Source organism: Lonchura striata, chromosome 6 (assembly GCF_046129695.1).
Source record: "Lonchura striata isolate bLonStr1 chromosome 6, bLonStr1.mat, whole genome shotgun sequence".
Taxonomy (NCBI): Eukaryota; Metazoa; Chordata; class Aves; order Passeriformes; family Estrildidae; genus Lonchura; species Lonchura striata.
The window spans coordinates 22,387,663-22,409,928 of NC_134608.1; the positions used below are offsets into that span (position 1 = coordinate 22,387,663).

General features: G+C 44.2%; 1 protein-coding gene and 1 long non-coding RNA gene across 4 annotated transcripts in view; both read left to right on the forward strand.

Moving 5' to 3' along the window:
- LOC116183725 (uncharacterized) overlaps positions 1-6,215 on the forward strand; it is a 55,838-nt gene extending 49,623 nt beyond the window's left edge. Inside the window, exon 4 of the long non-coding RNA XR_013340100.1 lies at positions 6,163-6,215. This is a non-coding gene — a long non-coding RNA (uncharacterized LOC116183725). The remainder of the gene's footprint in view (positions 1-6,162) is intronic.
- A 2,880-nt stretch (positions 6,216-9,095) lies between these two features.
- On the forward strand, positions 9,096-22,245 carry ANGEL1 (angel homolog 1). 3 transcript variants are annotated; one of them, XM_021542808.3, is made up of 10 exons: positions 9,096-9,168; positions 10,964-11,563; positions 12,078-12,298; positions 12,877-12,946; positions 13,340-13,773; positions 14,464-14,590; positions 15,432-15,542; positions 16,730-16,799; positions 17,229-17,386; positions 18,219-22,245. In XM_021542808.3, the coding sequence occupies exons 2-10, from the start codon at positions 11,197-11,199 to the stop codon at positions 18,386-18,388; spliced, it is 1,728 nt and encodes a 575-aa protein (XP_021398483.2). In that variant the 5' UTR covers positions 9,096-9,168; positions 10,964-11,196; the 3' UTR covers positions 18,389-22,245. The 3 variants fall into 3 exon arrangements, with proteins under 3 accessions (XP_021398483.2, XP_021398481.2, XP_021398482.2); XM_021542806.3 differs by lacking the exon at positions 9,096-9,168 and adding an exon at positions 9,220-9,331; XM_021542807.3 differs by lacking the exon at positions 9,096-9,168 and adding an exon at positions 9,220-9,331 and having other exon boundaries at positions 17,277-17,386.
- Positions 22,246-22,266: the final 21 nt, after the last annotated feature.

Sequence of the window (22,266 nt, forward strand, 5' to 3'; positions counted from 1 at the left end):
TAAATCATCCTCTTTTTGTATAATTTTGTTATTACTATTGTTGCTGTTACTGTTAATTTTCTTATCTCATTGCTGTTTTCAGTAAATTGTTCCTCTCTCAACCTGTAATCTCTGCCTTTTTTCTCTCTCACTGGAGAGATTGTGGTTTTGTCATGGTTGTAGAGAAATGCGGTAGAGTTTCTAGCAGTTTAATTCCATACCACCCACATCATGGCAGGGGCATGGGTTCAGCAACAGAAAGCTGGAGCTGGAAAATTCATCATCTTTCGCTGGGCTTGGGCTCAGTGGTTTGCACGTTTTTGGGTCAGCCTGGTGGAGTAGTACCTCTCTGCCACCACTGGTCCCTTTCCCCTTTCTCTGGGCTGTGGCTTTTCTGGCTTGGTTCTGTAGGTTAGGTAGGTTAGAATCAGTGAACCTGAGATGCTGCTCTGAGAAAAGAACAAAAAAAAAAAAAAAGAAAAAAGGGAGAGAGCAGTGGTCACGTGGAGTGGAGCCCAGCTGAGCCATGTGGACTCCAAGCTGCAGCCACAATGACCACAGCTGGAGCCACAGCCAGAGCCCAAGATGCAACTGGAACTCCTGAGCATTCCAGTCCTGCTCCCACAAGGTCAGGCCCAGGAAAAGGGTCCCCAGCCTGTTTCAGAATCCTGTCAGGTCCCACCAGGTTTTGTTTTGTCCCTGTTTTTATTGTTGTTTTTCAAGCTGGTTAACTTGAAAGTTAACTGTGCTTGGTGCTGTCTTTGCAAATTGTCTTTATTTGGTGGATAAAATAATCTCTTTTGTATACTCTTTTATTAATGTTGTTGTGGTTAGTACTATTTTTCAGTAAATTGTGATTATATCTTATAATGTCTCCTAGTGTTTTCTCCATTATTGGAAAGGAGCAGGTGAAAGCATTTAATTTTCATGCTATATTTTAAACCAGAACATTTGTAGTACTGTTCCTAAACCATGACATCCTGGCTTTGCAGGAGTAATAACTTACTGAGCATCTATCCCAGGAGCTGTCCTACTTTCTCAGAGAAGTTGTGGCTGAGGTTCAGTTCATTCACTTGCTAATTGCCCTACAGAGGGACAAGTGTGCAGAAGTAATGTGATCTTTCAGGGACCTGCAGCCAGCTGCCATACCAAGGATGGATGAGGATGAAAAAGAGGCATATCAGACATGTTGAAATCTTCAGCACAAGAGACATCAGCAGCCCAGAGATTGTGGCACTGCATGTCCCCAGATGGGCATATAACATCACAGTGATTATCTTCCCAAAACAGCAAAAGCAGTTGGACTTCGTATTGTGCAAACTTCTCTCATACAGCTCATGTCTGGTCTGCAACACATCCTGCAATTCTGTTCCTGTCCCTGTTTCACTCTTACCATTGTCCCTTGACCAAAAGCTTTTTCTAGTATGAGATCAAGGTCTTGCTTCAGGGCAGCTTCTGAAGGCACCACATGATGAAGAGGCTTTGAGAAGGAGCTGTCCAGAGAAGTCAAGACTCTCCAGTAAAAATATTTACTGGGGAATTGCAAACTTTTATGAAGTTGTGTTCTCTAACACAGGTCTGAAGGTTTGTTTCTCAGACAAACACACACAGATGTCCTGAAAAAATGTTCCCAGCACTGTATCCTCTCAGTCTCTCTTATTTCTGAACTAAGCACTTAGTACAATTATGCCAGGAAATCATGCAGGCATTGCCAAGTGAAATCATGCCAAGCGAGGGCTGCAAATGACCTTGGATTTCAGGTAACTCACTATTAATACCTCAGCAAAGTATGGTGCAGTCTCCTCTCCCAAACTGTTTTGTGGGGAAGAAAAGTATATTAAAAGTGCACTGATCTCTCCTTTGGTGCTGTGCTAGGGTCTGCAGAAAGATATGCTTTTAGGTAAAATCTCCAGTCCATCACAGCCCATACCTGGCTGTAAGAAGTTATGGTGGGTTGACCTTGGCTATACATCAGATGCTCACCAAACCTGTCGCTCCCCTCCTCTGCAGAACAGGGGAGAAAATATGATAGAAAAAGCCTTTTTGAATCAATATAAAGGCAGTTTAATAAAGCAAAAGTAAAGGTCACATACTAAAGCAAAGGAAAATAAAAGATTTATTCTGTATTTCCCATCACTAGATGATGTCTAGCCTCTTCCCAGAAAGTCAGGCTTTAGTACACATGGTGTTGTATAGCGGTGCATACATATAGTGGTCCAGAAGACAAACATTATAATAACAAATGTGCTCCAGATTCCCATCCTCTCTTCCCTTTACCCCCCCGCCTTTCTCTCAGCTTTTATTGCTGATGGAATATCCCTTTGGTGAGGTTGGATCAGCTGTCCTAGCTGTGTTCCCTCCTTAGATCTTGCCCACCACCAGCCAAGTGGTGAAGTGGGGGGAATATTGGAGAGACACTGCTTGATGCTTTGGGAGCCAAAACTTTCCTGTGTTTATCAACACCTTTCTAGCTACCAATACAAATCACAGAACTAAAGATGTGGGAGATGCTCCAGAAATTAACTAAGTTCCTCTTGAGGGACTGGTTTTCAGAGATGCTGGGAATTGAGCAGGTGAAATAGTTAATCACTTTAAATCTAGATTTATACTTTTAATCTGGGTTCTCATCAGACACATAGCTGAGATGTTGATTTTGCTTATAGTCCAAGTAGTAATTTCAGGGTGAGAGACTGGAATACAACACATATTACTTCACTTTTACTGCCATGAGTGTTTGTGTGCATACAACCCCTCAAGAGCTGAAAAACATTGAGGTAGGACAAATTATCCAAAGGCAAACTGGCAATGGTATCAGCTTCTGATGTGTCTAGGTGCTTATTAGATATGTTCTGGAAGAAAAGAAGGGAGTATAAGAAGGCCGGGTCCAAAGAATGTATTGGTTTTACTGTCTTCTTAGTGCCCAAGATACCAAGGGAATAATGTAAGATGAGCAATATGAGAAATGTTAGCCAGACAGTAATTAATGTGTAGGTTATAAGTGTATTTAACCCTGTATCCTTCCTAACACAAATAAAGCCCTAGAGTCATCAGTTTCACATAGATCTTTGTCTTCAGTAAACCAAGAGGCATTTTGCCAAGAATTTTTTCTTTCAGTGTGACACAGATCCCATGGCCTATCAAAATGCATTTTGTATATCCCAGTTTCAAACTGAAGGAACATTTCCACCAGTTCATATGCGAACATTTAGCATTATTCCCTTAATCTATCTAGAAAAGTTTCTCCATGTCATATTGGAGAATGAAATTTTCTGACCAAAACATGTTTTCTGTTGGCTAAACATAAACTGGAATGACTTAGTCATGGCAATTGCAGTCACATCTGCTAATGAACGTAACAGTTGCAGACTCACCAGACTGCCACTATATGCACACTTCTGCTTTCAGAAGCTTGTACATTATAGAAGTATTGCAGCAGAAAATATTATGGCTTTCAGAATGTTAATGTTTTTGCCTGTGAGCAACAGTTGTTTGGTTAAAATTAAATTGCTTTCAGAAGATTGAACTTGATGAGCAATAATTTTGACTACAAACTATGGCAGATCAGGTACCAGTTCTTGAAGGGATGGATTCTCTCATAACACCTCTCCTTGCATATAGTTCCTTCTACCAAAATGCAGTTGTCTTCAAACTCTAATTGTGTAATGGTTCTGTTGGACTGGGAAGATAGAAAGATAAACAAAAGACATACAGGAGTCCCTCCAGCCCTATCTGTGGCCCTGTAGGGGTTAGAAGTACTGAGTGCTTGTGTCCCATGGAAAAGCATGAGTTGCTTTTGGGGGTAACTCCATTAAAGGACATCAACTGCCACACAAAACTTTCATGTGCAGAGGATAAGCAACATTAGGGATGCTCAGGGGTCCTATGTTTTTTTCTCTCACACTGTGTACTCATTGATGACTTCCAGGCCTGAGAGAAGCCTAAAATTCCTATTGTTCTCGACAACCCTGGCCCACCATTACTGGCTACTCACCACCATAGCACTAACAGTGTCTTTGACACCTTTAGGTCCTAGACCATGGTGGTTCAGATTTATGTAAGGTTTAGCCAAATTTTGAATCAAGTGTGAGGTAGGCACCACTTCCATCAGCCTGCATGCTTCCATGTACATGGGCTCTGTGCCCATAATGTCAGTAAAGCCTTCTCAGGATCTACAGAGAAAATGTATATTGATGAGTATATTGTGTCCTCCCATCTCTATTAAATAAATTAAACTACTTCATAAATTTAAGTAACACTATGCACAGTTTTACTTCTCATGCATTATCATCCCCTGGTTCTCCCCATGCCTTCATCCTAGACTTTTAGGAGCAAATGTATCCTCCTTGCTTATCCATTTGTCATTCAGTGACTTACTGCAGCTTCTCACCAGTCTGCAATGTGACTGATTTTTCTTTTTTGTATAATTGAGAACTTTTGACATCAAGTAAAAACTTTTTTTCCCCCTTAATTTAAGCATGCAGCTGATATTGCCAGTAGAGGTAGGGAACTCAGAACATTCTGACTTACAACGAGCTCAAAGAATCTCAGCATTTTAATCTTGGCCATTGGGTGTTGTTGACACAGCTGCAGTGAGACATATCAGTGCAGCTGGAGACTGTATTTCCACAAAAACCTGCCATTTGGAATTCCTTCATCAAACCCCATATTTGGAGGTCATATTTCTCCACTCTGTTATATGCATTCAGCAGTCTAACCTCAAGACAAATTTCCATCTCAACAAAGTAATTTTCCAGTTCTGTCTGTAGGCTTCAACAAAATAGTCTTTGTTTCTTGTGTTATTATGTTTTTTGACTTTCCTTCCATTTATAACAAGTTAGAAAGTTCTCTTCCTAAATCATGGATAAATCCTACTGTTACAAAAATAATTGTAAGACTTGTTTTATCAGATGACTGACTTCATGAGAAGAGAAGAGCCACCAGAAAAGACTGGAATGGTTGTGGCAAACCCATGGCAGACCACAAGTACTACAGTGTTTCATTAGGCATGCACCAACAGGAATGCAGTCGCATCCCTGGTTTCAGCTAGCTCCTCCTGCTGCTCTATTACCAACTAGAGGAGAGAACAGGGAACAAAGAAATAGCCCTAGTGTGTAGAAAGCAGTTGAAGAAAGATGTTTGATACCAAAGGGAGAGCTCTTAGAGCTCTTAAAGGGAAATTCACACTTCCCCGCTCCCCCCCCCCCCCCCCCCAATCAATAGCCAGATTACATGTAGCTGTTAGAATTCTGGGAGGATCATGTCCTTGGTCTCCTTTTTGCATGTATACCACTTGGTTAGGTACAGCTCTGACAGTATGGAAAGGCTAGTGAGTGCAGATGGTCAGAAAACATTCGGTTTCAACCCCTAGCTCAGTGTCAGGAGCTTAAGCTGCCTTCTCTGCTGGGTGTCACCTAGCACTGATGTGGAGCAGTTTAGCTATTCATTCAGATCTATATGGGGAAAAGACTGGCCAGCTGGCACCCTCATCACCACACTTCAGCCAGCTCTGCAGCTGCATCTCCTTTCCTTCTGCCAGATTTTATTTGTCAAATGATGGGTTTACTTGCATTACTCTAGTGTGAGAAAGACAAAAGGAAGGGTAAAAATAGGCTTAAATCCCATGTAAAGTCATGAGACAAGTCATGTGCCCAGTACATTATTCAGTCCCACAGTCCCACAGACTGAGCCTTCTGAGGTAGATTCAGAAATTTTGGCACTTCAAAAATTGCATTGTGTGCTATTTAAATATAAAAAAAAACAAGCCTAGAAGAGTTGTCCCACATATGTCCATGCCTTAAAGTAATTGCATTATTTAGGAAATAATTGCATATATAACAACAAAGGAAAATAAGAAATTAACATTAATGACTAAATGACAGACCAAAGGAGGTTTAGAACTTTGAGAGAAGTTATGCTAAACTAGGAAGTCAGGCCAAAGAGCTGTGATAAGTCCTGGCACCTGACTCTGCTGTGTACAAGCAGAGCCTGAGAGCAGCAGGTTCAGAAAACCCTGCTGCCCCCATGCCCTGCCTGTCGTTCTGGGCTATGAAGAGCTCAAACAAGATCTGGTCTCAAAAGATGCTGAGCTCTGACATCTCTTATGGGCAACAGGGGCAGCTCGGTGGAGTGTCCTGGAAGCTGGTACTGCCAAGTTCTCTAATGATTAATTTTGCTTTTTCCAAGCTGCTCCCAGATGGCAGCTCCCACCTCTGGCCACTGGTACCCTGGATCCCTGTTCATCACCCTTCTCATTGCTGCCTGCCCTCAGGAAAGAAGCCTTTCCAACTGGTGATCAGCCTGGTGCAACCACAGACCCTCTTAGCTGCTGCTGATTTTTCTTTGGCCATTTCTGACACTTTCTGGAGTGAGTTTGCTAGTAAGTAAACCCCACACCTGTATATGTCTCAGACTCATTCTCTGTGTCACTACCAGTGAGTCGCATGTTCATTTGCTTTTTCTCTTCTGTAAATGAAGAGTTCACAGTCACCTCCTAGATCCTGTATGTTTCTCACACCTACACACTAAAAGCACAGCTGCTTGGAGTCAAAACATCTCCAGGAGGAATGGTGCCTCTTTTAAGACCTGGGTTCTTGATTTATGCTGCTTATAAACAGGAGAATCCTATGTCTCGTTTGCAGGGGCCATCCCGGTGTTGTGAGAAAGCCCTGCAGACTCTGTGGCTGCTCTGTGCTGCAACATCACCCTTATGTGATCTCACCTGCACCTTCTGATTCCTAAGGGTGACATTCAGTGCCAGAAGCCCCATTGTTCTGGGATGCAGTCAGCTCACAATAACTGAGAATAGTTATGGTTTTGGCTGTGGGCCTTCCCCCTTTCTCTCCAGATGTATCAAAGAGTCATGCCAGGCTGCTGCCAGGTGTTCTTGTCTCCTTTAAGTTCATATTCCAGTTTGTACAATTTCATGATAAAATCAGACTGTGGCAGCTTTAGTGTTAAATGAGATGAAGATAGGAATGTATTCATCTTTTTAGTCTGGAACAGATTCAGACTTCCCTACTCCCTAATTCCCAGTATATTCAGTAATAAAATGTGGCTCGTAAACATGTCAGCACTTAATGGGGCTTTGAGTCAAGTACTCACTCATTCCACCAACTACTGTTGGTGCCAAAAGTGGTTCAGTGCTTATTATTTTACATCTCTTTTACCAAGGACTTTGTGACTTTTCCTAAGGTGCTAAAACCAAAACTGTAACAGAAGAAGCTTTCTGATAAAGGTTGAGCAGAAATAATTCATACACTTAGAAATATTTTTATTTCCCTAAAAATAGAATAATTTTTGTGGCTTTATTCCTTTAGGTTCTACATAGACCTCTCAAATAGTCCAGTTATTAGAGACTGTGGAGGGGTTATATTTGGATAAAAAACAAAATTCCACAAAACCCAGTGGAAGGCTTGACCCTGAAGCAGGTGACCATTATCAGCTTTGATTTTATTGCCAAAATTTGTAAATATTTTTTTAGTGTAGGCCAAACAACTGTGGCTATTTGGCCACAGCTGCTTGCTTGTTTGTAGCACCAGCTAACATTCTTCTCTGATTTCAGTCTGATTATTCTGATGTGGGTTGGGTCTGAAGATCTTTTCTTAGCTCTTTCCTTTTAGGGAACAGCCAGGTTTTAAATGACCCAGTCATGAGCTCCTAATATGGCAGATCCTTCCTCTGGAGAACACCCTCCATTCTCTGACTAGAAACCAATGATGGATTTGTTACTGCAACAGGAGATGGGAGACCATGGTCCAGTGCTTTGCCAGAGACATCTGTGGGATTTGGGACAAGTCCCTGCTTCTATGGTCTGTGGTGTTTTAAAATAGGGATTTGAAAAAGAGTGGTAGGATTGTTATTTATATACATTTTAACATCATGTCAGATCCTAGCTGAGAACACTCATTGTGCTAATTACTAACGGGAGAAATGGGACTTAATGTCTTCATAAACAACTCAAGCTGAAAGAATCAATCAGGTTCTGGAAAAATGGCTGTGGGGATATTAGGAGAAATGAGTGTTAATGTCTTAGAAATTGGCCTTAATGTCTTAATGAATATCAACCTGCATTTTTTGCAGAATCCAGATAATCTGAGCTTCTAAACTTTAGGGCTATATGTAGTAGGTGGTTTGGGAAGTCTGTACCTTCCTCAGCTAATGGGGAAAGGAAGAGGGCAACGTGCAGCCAGGAGTTTAGGATAAAAGGAGGCTGTCTCCTCAATACATTTGAGAGAGACCCCATGGGGTATGGCCTAGTGGACTTTATCCCTTTACTTGAATAAAGTTGCAAGATCCCTCTGTCTCTTTTGTGGACACTGGCTTTTCAGAGTGTGATTTTCTGCACAACACCAAATGTTTAATTTAATAATGACCCATGACATGGCAGCTGGTCACCTTGAAGGGGACAGTTTGGCAGCAGTCATCAGTGCAAAAGGCAGGCATAATATGAATCTTGACTTCATTTCAGGTACTTAGAATTTGGAAGAAGGCTACTGAGATTATGAATGAGAAATGTGTATTTGGTGTAAAAAAGCTGTAGTGTGCTCAGCTCAATTGTTTGCCTTCAGATGTTGAAAACATTTGATTGCAGACTGAAGCAAACATTGAAATTCTGGACTTCAACCAGGACTTTGCTTTTTTTATACAACTGTCTGGTTTCAGCATGTGATGGATCTCAACTTGCAAACGCCAGAGTACTCATGGCCAGGTGAGGACTGATTTTGCAAACTTCTGATGCCCTCTCAGCAGCACCGAGTGAGGGCACCCACCCACCCCATGGCCACTGCTGCATAGCGGTTGTGCTTTGCAAAGTCTTAGCTATTATCAATGCTGTTCAAAAAGCCTGTATAACATCTGGCTTCCCAAGGGACATAAAAAACCATGGAAATTGTCCTGTTTGTATTTCTGGAGAACAGGGGGTGAAAATTTTTGCTTAAAACCACAAATTTCAGGGCGGCGGGGCCATAAGGCAACCTTCTCTCAGCCCGGGGTCACAGCTTCTAACCCCCTCGGGCACAGCAGGGCTGCAGGGCCGCCGCAGGCCCCGGGCCCGGCCGCGCTCCTGCCCTGCCCGGGGCAGGCAGGGCCCCACCCCGGCCGGGGCCGTCCCACCGCGGGCCGCGGCCTCCCGGGAGCGGCGCTCGGGCAGGGCCAGGCCCGAGCCGGCTGCGGGCCCCGGGGCCCGGCGCGGTGAGTGCCCTGCCACGCCGGGCTGAGCCCGCGCACTGAGGCCGCGGCTGAGGCGGGGCCGGCGCGGCGGCGGGGACGGGGGAGGCCGGGCCGGGCGGCATGATCGGCACCGTGCTCTGCTACGTGCTGCTGCCGGCGGCGCGGCTCCTCCGGGCCCTCCGAGGTAACCCGGCCCCGGGCGGGCGGCGGCAAGGGCAGGGGGAGCTGCCGGGGGTGGCCCCGAGGGGCGGGGATGTCGCTCGGCATCCCCCGCCCCGGCCTGAGCGGGTGCGGCCCGGTCCGGAGGCGGCGCGGCTGCCCCGCGGCTCCCCAGGCCCCGGCCCTGGGCGGAGGCAGCGCGGGGCTGCGGGGCCGGGCGGCGCGGGCAGCTGCGCGTCTGGAGGAGCAGCTGCCCGCGGTTGTGCTGCAGAGGCAGGCTGCGCTTCGCTGGGGCTCTAGCTCCTGCCCCCACCTTGCCCTCCAGGCTTGGAGAGATCCTTGGAGATGGGCAGCTCAGAGATCTCTGATCCCCCAAGGGCTTGCGACTTCGTGAATGGACTTATGTTTTCTGTGCGTCGCTATTTCACTTAGTTTCCCTAGATCCTGCTGCTACTTCACAGTTCCTGATTACTGAGCTCATGTAAAGCCACCCTCCAGCCTGAACCTGTCCCTGGGCCTGTAGCAACTACTGGACTGGCACGCTGTCTTTTTTCATAGTCAGCAGCAAGCTGATTCCTCTCAAATTCAGCTCCTATTGTGTATTAACAGGCTCTTGTAGGCACTCATCGTGCCTGGCCAGTGGCGTGTGGAAACATTACCTTGGTGTGTTGGTATTTTTAGCACTAATGAACTTAATTACGAACTGACAGAAAGGAGTATGGTTCTTAAAGCTCCATTTCTGACACATACAGAAAACTTTGACACAAAAGATACAGTAAAACTATACACGAATGTTGCTGACTCCTGTATGTTACTGCTCTGGCTGACTGACATGAATGCAGAGAAAAAATGTGATTTGTAATCAACAAAGATTGCTAGTAGGGATAAGTGTCTGCAGAATTCATAGTGAAGCGTAAATGCCATCTCTTGTATAGATGCAAGTGAAAGAATTCGCTGTCACTTTCTACTTTACTGCACAAGTATTAGTATATTCAATGTTACATTAAAAGCAGTTTAAAGTGGTTTTATTTTTTTCCCACATGTCAGGCATCAGGTGATATGTAATTCTTATCAGGACTTCTTCTGTACATATACTCTCTCTAATCAGGCATATGTTGGTCCCTATGTGTCTTCATTTTTCATCTCTTAGTAACATAATAATTTTTTTCTACAACTGATTATTTTGATATATTTTACTCTCTTAGCTGACTGCTATTTCTTATGTGGTCCCTAGAACGAAACTTGCTCCAAATGATGATCTACAAAGACTTCTTAGCCCATGCACCTGATCAGCTAACTTTCAGAGACTGTGCCTTTACTGAGAGCTGGTAGTTTCCACAAGGCCTTTCAGCTTGGCTGTCTGTGCTGCTGCATGAGTTAGAATTGCTTCCCTAGATTTGATAAAGCCATTGCTATTACATGCAATTTCAGTGACTTGGACTAATATAACTGGATTTGGACTGTGGCTTAGCATTCTGGAGGAGGCAGGGGAAGTTATTTAGACTGTAACTGTGTTTCCTCAGAGAAGTAATTTGTTTGGGTTGCTATACTGAATGGTTGTATTACACAGAGTTACAGAAAATGCATTGGAATAAGAAAAGAATGAGTAAGAAAGCATTTCTGGCTGTCTTATTTTGATTTTGTTTTTAAATGACAGATGCTTTCTTTACCTATCAAAAGAATGTGCTTCTGGCGAAGAGCCCGTCCACCCAGATAGAAGGTGTCTTTGCTGCAACCAGAGGAAGATCAGTCCCAGAAGAGCAAGAAGCCTTTCTGCAGCAGTGGCTGGAGGAAGGAGAAGGGAATTTGCCAGCCGGTGAGAGTGTTCCAGCGGTGAGGAGAGTATCAGTTTCACTCACTAGTGACTGGTTAGAAGGTTCAGAGCTATTGATGACCAGCCTCAGTGACCTGAACACGTCTCCGGAAGTCATCCGGTGTGCTGATCAACAGCACTCAGAGCTAAATGCCTTGGCTTCTTCAGAACTGCAAGATCATGCAGTGGCTGAACTGGCAAGATTACCATCAGAGGAAACAGTGACTGTAGCAGGCAGTGCCCCTTGGGCAGCTGTGGTGCCACAGACAGATCACCAGACAGCTGGCTGTGCTGGTATCAATGTGGAAGTGCTGAATGACGACCCAGCTGTGCTGGCCTGGAGTTTAGCATGTGATGCAGAGACAGTGCCACCAGTGCTCCCAGCCCAGCCCATTCAGGATGCGGTGCCGTTTTATCCTGTCCCAACAGAGGTGCCCTACCATGGTCAGTGGTGGCTCTGAATCTAATGTTTAGTTTGGGATTGACATTTGTAGTGAATGTGGTCAGGTTATTGTGTCTGGGTTTGCTGTCAGCAAGACACTGATTGCCCCTGCAGAACTGACAGGATCTGCTAGTGAAAACTGTAAAGTGAGTTTTTGCTGAGGAGGGGCTGGTGACAGCTAGTAGTTTCTGTTCTGTGAGACTGTCTGGTCTGAATATCAATATATGTTCCTTACTATTCTCAAATGCTGGCTTTGTACTCTGAAAGGCACTGAAAAGTGGGTCTGGTGTTTCAGTATGCTTGACTCTGGTCATGTGTTATGCCATCCCTACAGACAACTATCCAAAGATATCCAGAAAGAGCATCTGAAAACCGGAGTGGGTGAGGGTTTGCTCAGAGGCTAGAGTACCCTAGCTTAGGGAATGAGAATGGCTGTTTTCTGGGTCCCAGGGGAACCAAAGTATCAGCAAGGTACCCAGTACAGCTGTAACTTTCCTTTTTGTCTCTTGCGTATAGAGATCTTATGGAGAGACTGGGAGGATCTTTCTGTCCAACCCTTAAAGCAGGTCTCAAAAAACACTCCCCTCTTTGAATTTCGAGTCATGTCTTACAACATCCTTGCCCAGGACCTGGTGGAGCAGGGTCTTGATCTCTATGTACACTGTCATCCAGACATCCTGGACTGGAACTACCGCCTTCCAAACCTTTTGCAGGAGATCCAGCATTGGGATCCTGACGTAAGTATGACTAAACCCTCTCTACATCAAGTGTCACCTGAGTTTGAATTCCCTCTTTGATCTAACAATATTAAGAAAATAAAAAGCCGGGGGCAAGTCCTAGGAAGATACTAGCTGCTTGGTAACTGGACACTGATTGGTCTGAGAGTGTTTGAGGACTTTCACAGACCTCGTCTATTTTTGGTGTCTATCTTGCTTTGATTGTAGAAACTAGTCATACTTTGATAGCAGGACTTAACTTCTATAAACAGCAGAAGTAGAGGAAGAAGGACCAATTTTCTAAGGCAGCAGAGGAGGGGAAGCCTGCGTAGAAGAGGACTCCATGAATTTCTCTATTCTTTGAGTCCTCTTTGTGAGATGAAGGATCTTTTTTCTCATCACTGGAAAACTGAATGATACGCTAATGTGACCCAGAGAGTTAGTGCTTTTCATCTGGAAAGTACAGGACAGAGTTGTGGTGATGGCATTTCTATTTGGAGGGTTGGCATGTGAGTCCACTTTTCCACTTTCTTCCTTTCCCAAAACAAGGTAACTAGCAAATACTTGTGGAGCAAGTGAGGTCTCTGCCTTCCTTCCAGGTCCTGTGTCTCCAGGAGGTGCAAGAGAACCATTACTGGGAGCAACTGGAACCAACATTCAAGGAGATGGGTATGTCCTGTTTTTGTGGGTCTGTACCTCCAGCTCATGGGACTGGCCAAGCAGTGCTTCCTGCTTAACATCTTCAAAGCACTCAGTTTCAAGAGACCTCTTCCTGTTTGCCAGGTGGCTACTGGCCCTGCTTCTGAAGTATCAGCCTAGACCTTTATCCTTTCTTTTGCTATTGATGTCTCCGAGTTGAAAGATCAGAGTAACAAAAGAGAGGGCCCTAGAAAGACAAGGAGAGAGGAAATACCCCCAGTGATTAATAATAAAGGGTGATTATTGGAACAGAATTGGGTATCTTGCTGTACCCAAATGTCATAGGAACCTTTTCTATACAGACTTGCTGAGCCTGAGGTAGTGACTGGATAAAACTTTTAATAGGTGATGGTTTCTTTTCAGGCTTTGCTTGCTTCTACAAGCGGAGAACTGGGACGAAGACAGATGGATGTGCAGTGTGCTATAAGCACAGCAGGTTCCAGCTGATCAGTCTCAGCCCCATAGAATACTTCCGGCCTGGCCTGGACGTCCTCAACCGGGATAATGTGGGCTTGGTGCTGCTGCTGCAGCCTGTGCTCCCAGAAGGTCTAGATCTGAAGGCAGTCAGTCCTTTGTGTGTGGCCAACACTCATGTGTTGTTTAACCCCCGTCGAGGAGATATCAAACTGGCCCAGGTGGCCTTGCTGCTAGCAGAGATTGACAAAATTGCAAGAACTACTGAAGGCAGCTACTATCCTGTCATCTTGTGTGGAGACCTGAACTCTGTACCTGATTCTCCACTCTACAAATTCATCCGGAATGGTGAACTTTCCTACCATGGGATGCCAGCCTGGAAGGTAGTTGCCAGCCAGAATTGGGATTGGATGGCTCTTTATTGTCTGCTGCTAGAGAAATGCATGGCTGCATTCTTCCTCTTGTGAGGAAATAGTCTTAATACTGAATTAAGTGATTCAGCAGTCTTCCCCAATGTCTCCAGCACTGCAGGGGAAAGAAGTGGACAAGTGCATGCGTGTTGTTTCCAACATTGCCCTTCCAGTTTCTTTTGGGGCAGACTTGTGATAATAGATCACTTAATGTCAAGTTTTTTTTTTTTTTTTCCTTTCCTATGGAACTTTTGTGCCTGTGTGACTGGAAGTGTAGGGAAATGCAATTCCACCAAGACTTATTAAATTTTTTTGTGGATGTTTGTTCTAAAAAAAGTTTGAAGTGGGTACTTATGCTAGAGTCTTTTGTGTTTTCTTATGGTGTGTCTGTGATCAAATATATGGTTATCATTCAAGCTAAATGATCACTTCAATGAGATACGTGTAAAGTATCTTGTCAGGTGACTTTTAATTAATTGTATCTGTCCCCTACAGGTGAAGTTTATTATACCTTTACCATACTCTGAATAGTTTAGTTCATGCCTTTCTAAGAGGGCATTCTCCTGTCTTGCTCTTGGCAGGTGTATATATGTACATTGTCTGTAGCTTGCACATCTGCTCTGTGCCACTGATGGTTGCTCTCCTTTCCTGGTCTTCTTGCAGGTGTCTGGTCAGGAAGACTTTTCCCAACAATTGTATTCACGGAAGCTGCTGGCTCCACTGTGGCCAAGTTCACTGGGTCTAACAGACAAGTGCCAGTATGTCACCCTGTCTCAGCCAAAGAAACCTGGTGAGCTCCAATATGCACTGACAATATGAGTTTGCTGAGGATGGGAAAACTTGTGGGCCTTGCTGTCTCTGTGAGTAGCTTGGGCATATGCTGCATGAGGCACTGGACAAAAAGATTCTCTCCTTCTGCTTTGTATATTAATTAAATGCAATTTTTTTCCAGAACCTATTGCATTTCTGCCATTTTCCTTCTCTTGTCAGGGCCTGAATGTTCCTCTACCAGTAACACTTACTCTACGTGTCTCTTTCATATTCCCATGCTTAGACTTCTGTACAGTTGTAAACTATGTTCAATAGTCACTGCTTTAATCTCCGGGTGTTTGGGGTATGGTTTTGGATAGTATTTGCAAACCACTGTAAAGAAATCATTCCTAGGACATAGTTAGAATCATGTCTGTTCTTTGCATCCATAGAGAGGATTAAAAAAATGGAGCCTACAAAAAATAGCTTTTGTTAAAATCTTGAATATAGAACTTGTATTCAGCCTGATCTCCAGAAATGTTTTTCTCAGCAGACATTTCCTGGAGTTGCAGACAAACTGATCTGCTTGAGAATCCCTTGAACTTTTGGTGTCTCAGAGAAGACATTCTTTCTTTGCGCCAACAATGACTGTTGCATTTGAGGAATAGCAATAGCCGTGCTCTGTTCTTCTACACATCTGTTCTACGTGTAGGTTATTAGGTGATTTATGTTCTCATGGTATCAGAGTGCTTGGGCACAAAAGCCTCTCTCAAACCAAAGACCTCTAAGGGGCCCAAAGGTACCTACCAAATAGGTAGGTGTTCCCTGGGGGTGTGACTGTGCTGCAGTTACTTTCTTTTAATTTGTACTTTTCTCTGCAGGGAGACGCGAATACAGCCGTGACTTCCTGCTGCAGTTCCGCTTTTGCGATGTTGCCTGTGAACGACCACCACAGCTGGTCCTCCTGGAAGGTGTGACAGATGCTAAACCAGGTATTAATGGGAGACTTTTCAATTTGTCACTGTCCTTGCTCAATGGAGCCTCTCCTCTGAGGACAGACTGAGAGAGTTTGGACTGGAGAAGACTCCACTGAGGCCTCATTGTGCCCTTCCAGTTCTTAAAGTTTATAAATTTTATAAAGGCTTATAAAAAAAGAGGGAGACAGATGGCATATAGTGATGGGACAGGCATATAGTGATGGGACAAGGGAAAATGGTTTTAAACTTCCTAAAATTCTTTACATAGAGGGTAGTAAGGCATTGGGCCAGATTGCCCAGAGAAGTTATGGATGCCACATCCCTGAAAAATGTTTAAGGCCAGATTGTATGGGGCCGTGGGCAGCCTGATATAGTGAGTGACATCCTTGCCCATGGGATGGAGCAATGGAACTGGATGATCTTTAAGGTCCCTTCCAACCCAGGCTGTTCTGTAACTGTATGATTCTATGATTTCAAGGAAAACATGAGGTGGAGGTGATGCCTGGTGAGGAAAGGGAAAGGCAGAAGGGTGCCTTCTGCGAGTGTGATTAGATTCCATGAGAGCTCAGAGAAGTATACTTTCCTCCCTCATACACACTGACTGTGTTCCTTGAGACGCACTGAGATTCAGCTTCCTGAAGCTGTTTCTTATAAACTTCTTTTAAGCTGAAACACATACACATACGTGTATTTCTTTTTCTGCTTCAAGATTTTGGTGGCAGAGAACAACCTGAAGACTGTAATGATATATGAAGGTCACAATATAGATGTCTCTGGAAGCTGGTACCCAGTAGACATTCCTGCACCTCTGGGCCTTGTGGCATGGCTGGTTCTGCTTTCTCTATTTCTGTTCTGCCTTTCTAGACACCTTTTGAATAAGCTGTAGGCTAAGATAAGCAAACTTTCTTTTGAGAGCAAAGCACGATTTCAGTAATATTAAATGCTTTAAGGACATATCCTCAGCAGGACAGAATATGACTTCTCAGTTGTTTGCACTGATCTGCTCTAGGGATGTTCCTGTTAGTCTTACAGCTTGTGTTTCCTTTGGATATTTTCCTTTATGATGTTCATGACTGGAAGCTATCTGCTCTTCTTGGGCAAAAAGATTCATTTGGTTTCAAGAGAAGCTTCTCAGACTTGGGATGAGCAGCCTGTTCTGGGATCTGTGTAGGTCTGGCTGGAATTTCTTTGCTCCTTTGCAGACCGCCCTGCAGACTGGCCCAAGCCTGCTGCCATGGTGAAAGACCCTGATCCCCAGCCATTCGTCCCAAGGTAACGTGGTGCACCTTCAGTGGCCACAGTCTTCAAACGCAGCCTTGTTTTTCTGAGCCCTGAAAATCTGGCTGAAGTAAAGACTGAAGTAAATGTGAGAGTGAAAGAGAGTAAGGAGAGCTATCTGGAAGAGCTAGGTCCCCCCAGGATTGCCCCAGCAGCTGGATGCTGCTCTGTCAGCATTGTGTTGGTGAGATTGAGAATGTAGGGCATAGGCATATACAGAACTGGGTATTGAAGACAAAGGAAATTCACAGTATGTCTTGCTTTGGTGTAAGTGGAGTGAATAGTTCTGAAAAATTTATGTGTTCACAGAGTAGGAGTAATTTAGATAGTTGCATCAGCAAGGGAACATTCAGCTGTGACTGCAGAACCAAAAAAGCATAATTCTCTTTCCTTTCTTGGTAAACAGTGACTGTTTGTGTGCAGGTGTTCAGGTATTATCCAGCATGGCCTCAACCTGACCTCTGTCTACAGCCACTTCTTGCCACAGAGGGGACGCCCAGAGGTCACAACAATGCCCATGGGGCTTGGAGCCACTGTTGATTACATTTTCTACTCAGCAGAGCCTGTGGAGAGCAAGGCGGGTGAGTGGCAGTGCAGGACTTATCCCTGTGACAGTGGAAGAAGACTGTGAGACAGGCCAGATGGGCAGTACATTTCATTAAGCTGGTGGATCTACAGAATCTGTCTTTGAAATAATACACAAGGTGGAAGTAACATTTGCTCATGTACCATGAGAATATGCTGTTTATCCTTGCTGTTAAAAAAATGAGGCTGCGTATGTCCACATAGACTTCTGAGGAAGCTAGAACAGAATAGATTCTTTTCTTCTGTATAAAAATCTTACTTGTGCTCCTGGTAACAGGCAGTGCTGGGTCCTGAGTTCAAGGCATGGACTTCTGGTCTGTCTGAGACCACATACTGTTCTTGGAAGGAGGTGGCTCTCGTTCTTTTACAGTGGCACCTTCTCTCTGCTGCCTGAAACGGGAGTTCTGTTGATGAACGACTGCATGTAAATGCATCCAGGAACTCTCTTGGAGCTGATTTGGGTCACGTCAGAATCAAGTTTGGGGAACAGGTTAGGAATGAAGAGATTAATTCCTCCTTGGGGGGGTATCTGAAGCTATTGCTAGGCCACAGTTCAAGAAAGGTAGTTCTCATGTAAGCAACTACCTGGTGAATTTTGTGTATTCTTGCTTCCTATGCCTGCAAGTATATGAAACTGTGAACAGCAGTATTGTCGGGTGCTCACTGCTTTCACATCTAGGCTCAAAGGTGCATGTAGTGTTTGTGCAGGGTGTCTTCATTTATCAGGGAAAGAACAGGAAAGGATTGACAAACATCCCTCTGTGAGTGTGCAGAGTTAATTTGTGGTGCCAGTCTCTGGCTGATGTTTCTTCCCATTTTCTTTGTCAGGTCGCAGGCTGTACAAGGATGGAGCCCTGAAGCTGCTTGGCCGTCTTTCTCTTCTCTCTGAAGATGTCCTCTTAATGGCAAATGGCTTACCAAATCCTTTTTGTTCATCTGATCATCTCTGTCTGCTGGCTAGTTTTGGCTTGGAGATCTCCAGCCTCAGAGAGAGTTAGTGTTGGTTCCCTTTCCCTAAAGAAAAGTTGTTCTGAATACAGCAGATTGCACAACAGCTTGCAAAAAAACCCTTTTCCTTGTGATGCCCTGAAAATCCTTTTCTCCCCTCACACCCTCACTAAACACAAGGATTGGAGAGTTGGAGTGCTTTTTGCATTGGTATTTTCTGCATCTTTGCAAACCTGAGCTGTGTTCCCAGTGGGATGCCAAGTGTATTCAATCATTAGCATCTCTTAAAGAGAGCCTTGTTCCACTGCCTTGTTTAGCAGGTGTTTTTGAGCTGCAGGAACCAACATAATGCCCTTGTTTATTTGTCCCTGTGTAAGATCTTCAAGGAGCTGGAAAAGAGAGGGGCAATGCTCTCTGCTTTTGGTTAGCTTAATTGCTACCAAGGAGCATGGAATGTATAAGCCAGTACTCTTTTCACACCAAAATAATAGTTCTTTTAATGTCTCAGTAATAGTTCAGTACTTCGTGTTGTTGCGTTGCCTTTTAGATTGGATCTGCTAACTGCTTAGAAATGTCTTTTACTTAATAATCTGTACAGGCTTACTTGATGGCAGAAGGATTTGTGTGGTGTAACTGTTTCTACAAGAAACTGCTTGCTGTGACTAATGGACCAGGGAATGGAATTGCCAGGAATGGAACCAGGGGCTCTACAGAGCAGCATCTGTAGAACTGCAACAAAAGCCTAGAGGCCTTGGGGAAGGCTTCCTTCCTTTCTGGCAGTCTCAGAATGGTACCTAATATGTCACTTTTAGCAAAAATATTTAGGATCCTCCCAGTGAATATCCTGTAGAAAAAATTGCCCTGTAAGTCATGATAACCCCAGAAGACTATAACTCTGGCTGTCCCAAAAGAGAGATGAAAATGAAAGGCATGTGAGAGTCAGCAGAGCCATCATTTGGAAGAGCTGATCTTGTCACTTGCCCCGTTCTTTGTGCACTCTCTATTGCATTCAGCCTGCCAGGGGTCAATGGCTAACCTGTAGTTTCTATCTCCTGTGTCTTGCTGCATCTTCTGCACCCACCCATGTTTAGGTGTAGATAGAACCCTTAGGATCAACTCCTGTTTCTTGACATGTGTTGGGAGGAAGGGGAAGGCTGTGTAACTTGGAGCCAGACTGCAGTCACTTGGATCCCAGCATACCGTTGGTGTCCTATTGGCGTACTTCTATAAGCAGTGGCTTGGCCAGTACAAAAGCAATCAAACTGTACCTGTTCCTAGAGTAAATTCCCCAGTTCAGCCTGACATTTGGTGCTCAGTTTTTCCTTAACAGATGAAACCAGTCTTGGCAGAAATCAATATTGGTATAAACATTATCAATCTTTTGTTCATAAACAAAGCAGGAAATCTGGTCTCACCTCAGGTTTTTGTAGGAGGGTACAGGAGACTTGAAACATCATTTGTTCTTCATGGTCTATATTGAGGGACTTTGATATTTTAAATGTTACTTTCTTTATTAAAAAATAAAATCCTGCTAATCTAAGAAAATACCACAAAGTAACTGCGGCACCTTGTATTTCTGGATGCTGAACCTCTGAAGATTGCTCGACAAGTGAAAGACTTGCTCAACAAGAGAGCTGAAAAAGGGCAAATTGGCTACACAACAAAGTAATGAGGGTTGAAGAGAGGGAAGAAGAGCCTAATTTAATCTCCCAAGACATCCCTAAATCCAAGAGGTGGCTTCTTTGGCATTGGGCTTGTCTTGCCCTCTCCATCCCCCACCTCCCTCCCCAGAAAGATTTGCATTCAGGAACCCTTGCCCTCCTCTCTAAGAAAGGAATACTGCTGATCTTTTACAGCTCACTTCTGTAAACGATAGAAACAAGGTGTGTGTGTGGGGGGAGGGAGTTGTGTTTTGTGCCCTTATGAGCATGTAAGTACTGCATATTCCCCTCTAGCCCTGCAAGATGGTGTAGTATTTGTCTGGTGATGTGTGCATGGCTTTTGCTACCTTTGTGAGTTTCTCTAAGTGAACAGCAGTCTTGGAGGGGTATTACTTAGGTAATAGTTCTGGCATGGCACTGGTACATGAGGAGGGATGGATGCAGAGGTGTGCATTTATATGACTATCTCACAGTTTGACTGATTTCTGCAAGTACTCTTACTCTGATTTTGTAAGCAGTTGTATTTATAAAGGGAGGGAAGGAAAGGGTGAATTGAGAGCTTTGCTTTCTGTCTGGCTCAAAAAGGTTGCCAGAAGGCAGCCTGGTTGCAGATGACTCCTTCCTGCTGTTAACATTGTAATAGGAACCTTAGAAGACACTAAAGGTTTAACAACAACCAACCAAAGGCACCACAAAAAATTCTGTGACACATGGTGTTAGAACTTAAGCTATCTGCTTCTATTGTAATTGCTGGCTGAGTCTGAGGTCAGTTGTTGAGGAGGTGTGTGTAAGTGTGTGTGTATGAAAGCTGCCCATAGGAGAGCCAGACTCAGCTCTTTGGAGACCCATAAGGTGTGCACCTTACACCAGTAGATGAACTGGTTGCCCCTGCACTGCCTGAAGCACCCTGCCAGTCCTGTGATATAACTCAGGTGGAGGACCTGTGTTCCAGTATCACAAGTGCTTTTTCCATTTTATCTAAACAAAAACCTTGACTTGTGGGCAAATTGCATGGAAGCATCTCAGGGAGGTTTTAAGGCTCCAGCTATACTTCACTGGAAAATCTAATGTTGCACAGGTCAAACTAATGCTTTCCCTTTCCATGCATGAAATAATGTGGTGTGCACTTGGAATTGTTATGTTTTTGAACACTGGATATTGAGTCATGTGCAGAGAAACCCCAGGACAATGCCTACAAGTCCCCTTATTCTTCTTTCTGGAGGTTATAGTGTTCCCAGGATGGCTTGCAGCTCTCAAAGCCCTGGCTTACTCATGCTGTGCTGGGCACTCAGAGGTGAAGGTGTGGCAGAAATGCGGGACCATGGCTAGTGACTCTATAGAGACACAAAGGCAAAGTTGAAGACTTGATCTCTGTGTTTATTTTGACCACCATCACAGAAGCTCTGGTATGGACTCTTACAGAAGTGGTCTGTTTCAGGAAAATAAAAACCTCTGTGTTCTAGAGCAATTTAGAGTTAATATCAAATGGATCTAGAGACCTGTGAATGCCTCTTGACTCTGGGGGATTATAGGAGAGGATTGGAGGTGGGGTTGGTAGCAAGTTTCTAACTGTAAAATCGCGACTAGCATATAGTTGTTGGGAGAAGAATAATGTGTTTTGTGATGCTTTAAGAACAGCACCCACAGATACAGTCAGAGCCTGTGGTAATGAACACTGTTATGGGATGCAGGACTGAGATTCTATATGTACCTCTTAAAACTATTTCTGGACCGAAATGCATGATGAATTTTCATTAACACAGCTTTCTGATGAATTACAGAGGGATCTGTAAACGGTTATCAAAGTAGAACAGCAGTATCTGCAATGCTCAGAAAGGGAAGGTGTCACAGAGGTAATTACCAGCTACATGACCTTAGTAGTGATGTGGAGTTCAGGGAGACTGGTGCTTAGGGCAAGTGATGCCAGAGACTGCTGGCAGTGCGTGTATGTTCCCTCTTAGCAGCCTCCTAAGCTGCAGGAGCATGCAGCTGTTGAGGCAATCAAGTATTTGACTAAGTGTCTTTGCTAAAAAACAGCTTAGTTTGCACCACAGCTGCTAGGCTGTATTTAGTCATTCTATTTAGATAGAAGTTGGACTTCCTTCGTTTTTGCAGTTTTAAGTTCATTGCTTCAGGAGGCTGCCCTTCATAATCAGTTTTCCCAATTACATGGGATGGGAGGAGTGGTAAACAATATAATTGCTCTAGCTTCTTTCCTGTTCTTAATAAATGAAACTTGGCTGCTGTTTGAGGTCTTCTTTCTCCAT

Bases quoted from the DNA above. Each gene is read 5' to 3' on its own strand.
- ANGEL1 (XM_021542806.3), top strand. From the start codon at position 9,268: ATGATCGGCACCGTGCTCTGCTACGTGCTGCTGCCGGCGGCGCGGCTC. The intron at 11,564-12,077 runs GTCAGTGGTGGC...TCTTGCGTATAG, and splicing joins AACAGAGGTGCCCTACCATG to AGATCTTATGGAGAGACTGG. The intron at 16,800-17,228 runs GTAACGTGGTGC...GTTTGTGTGCAG, and splicing joins CCCCAGCCATTCGTCCCAAG to GTGTTCAGGTATTATCCAGC.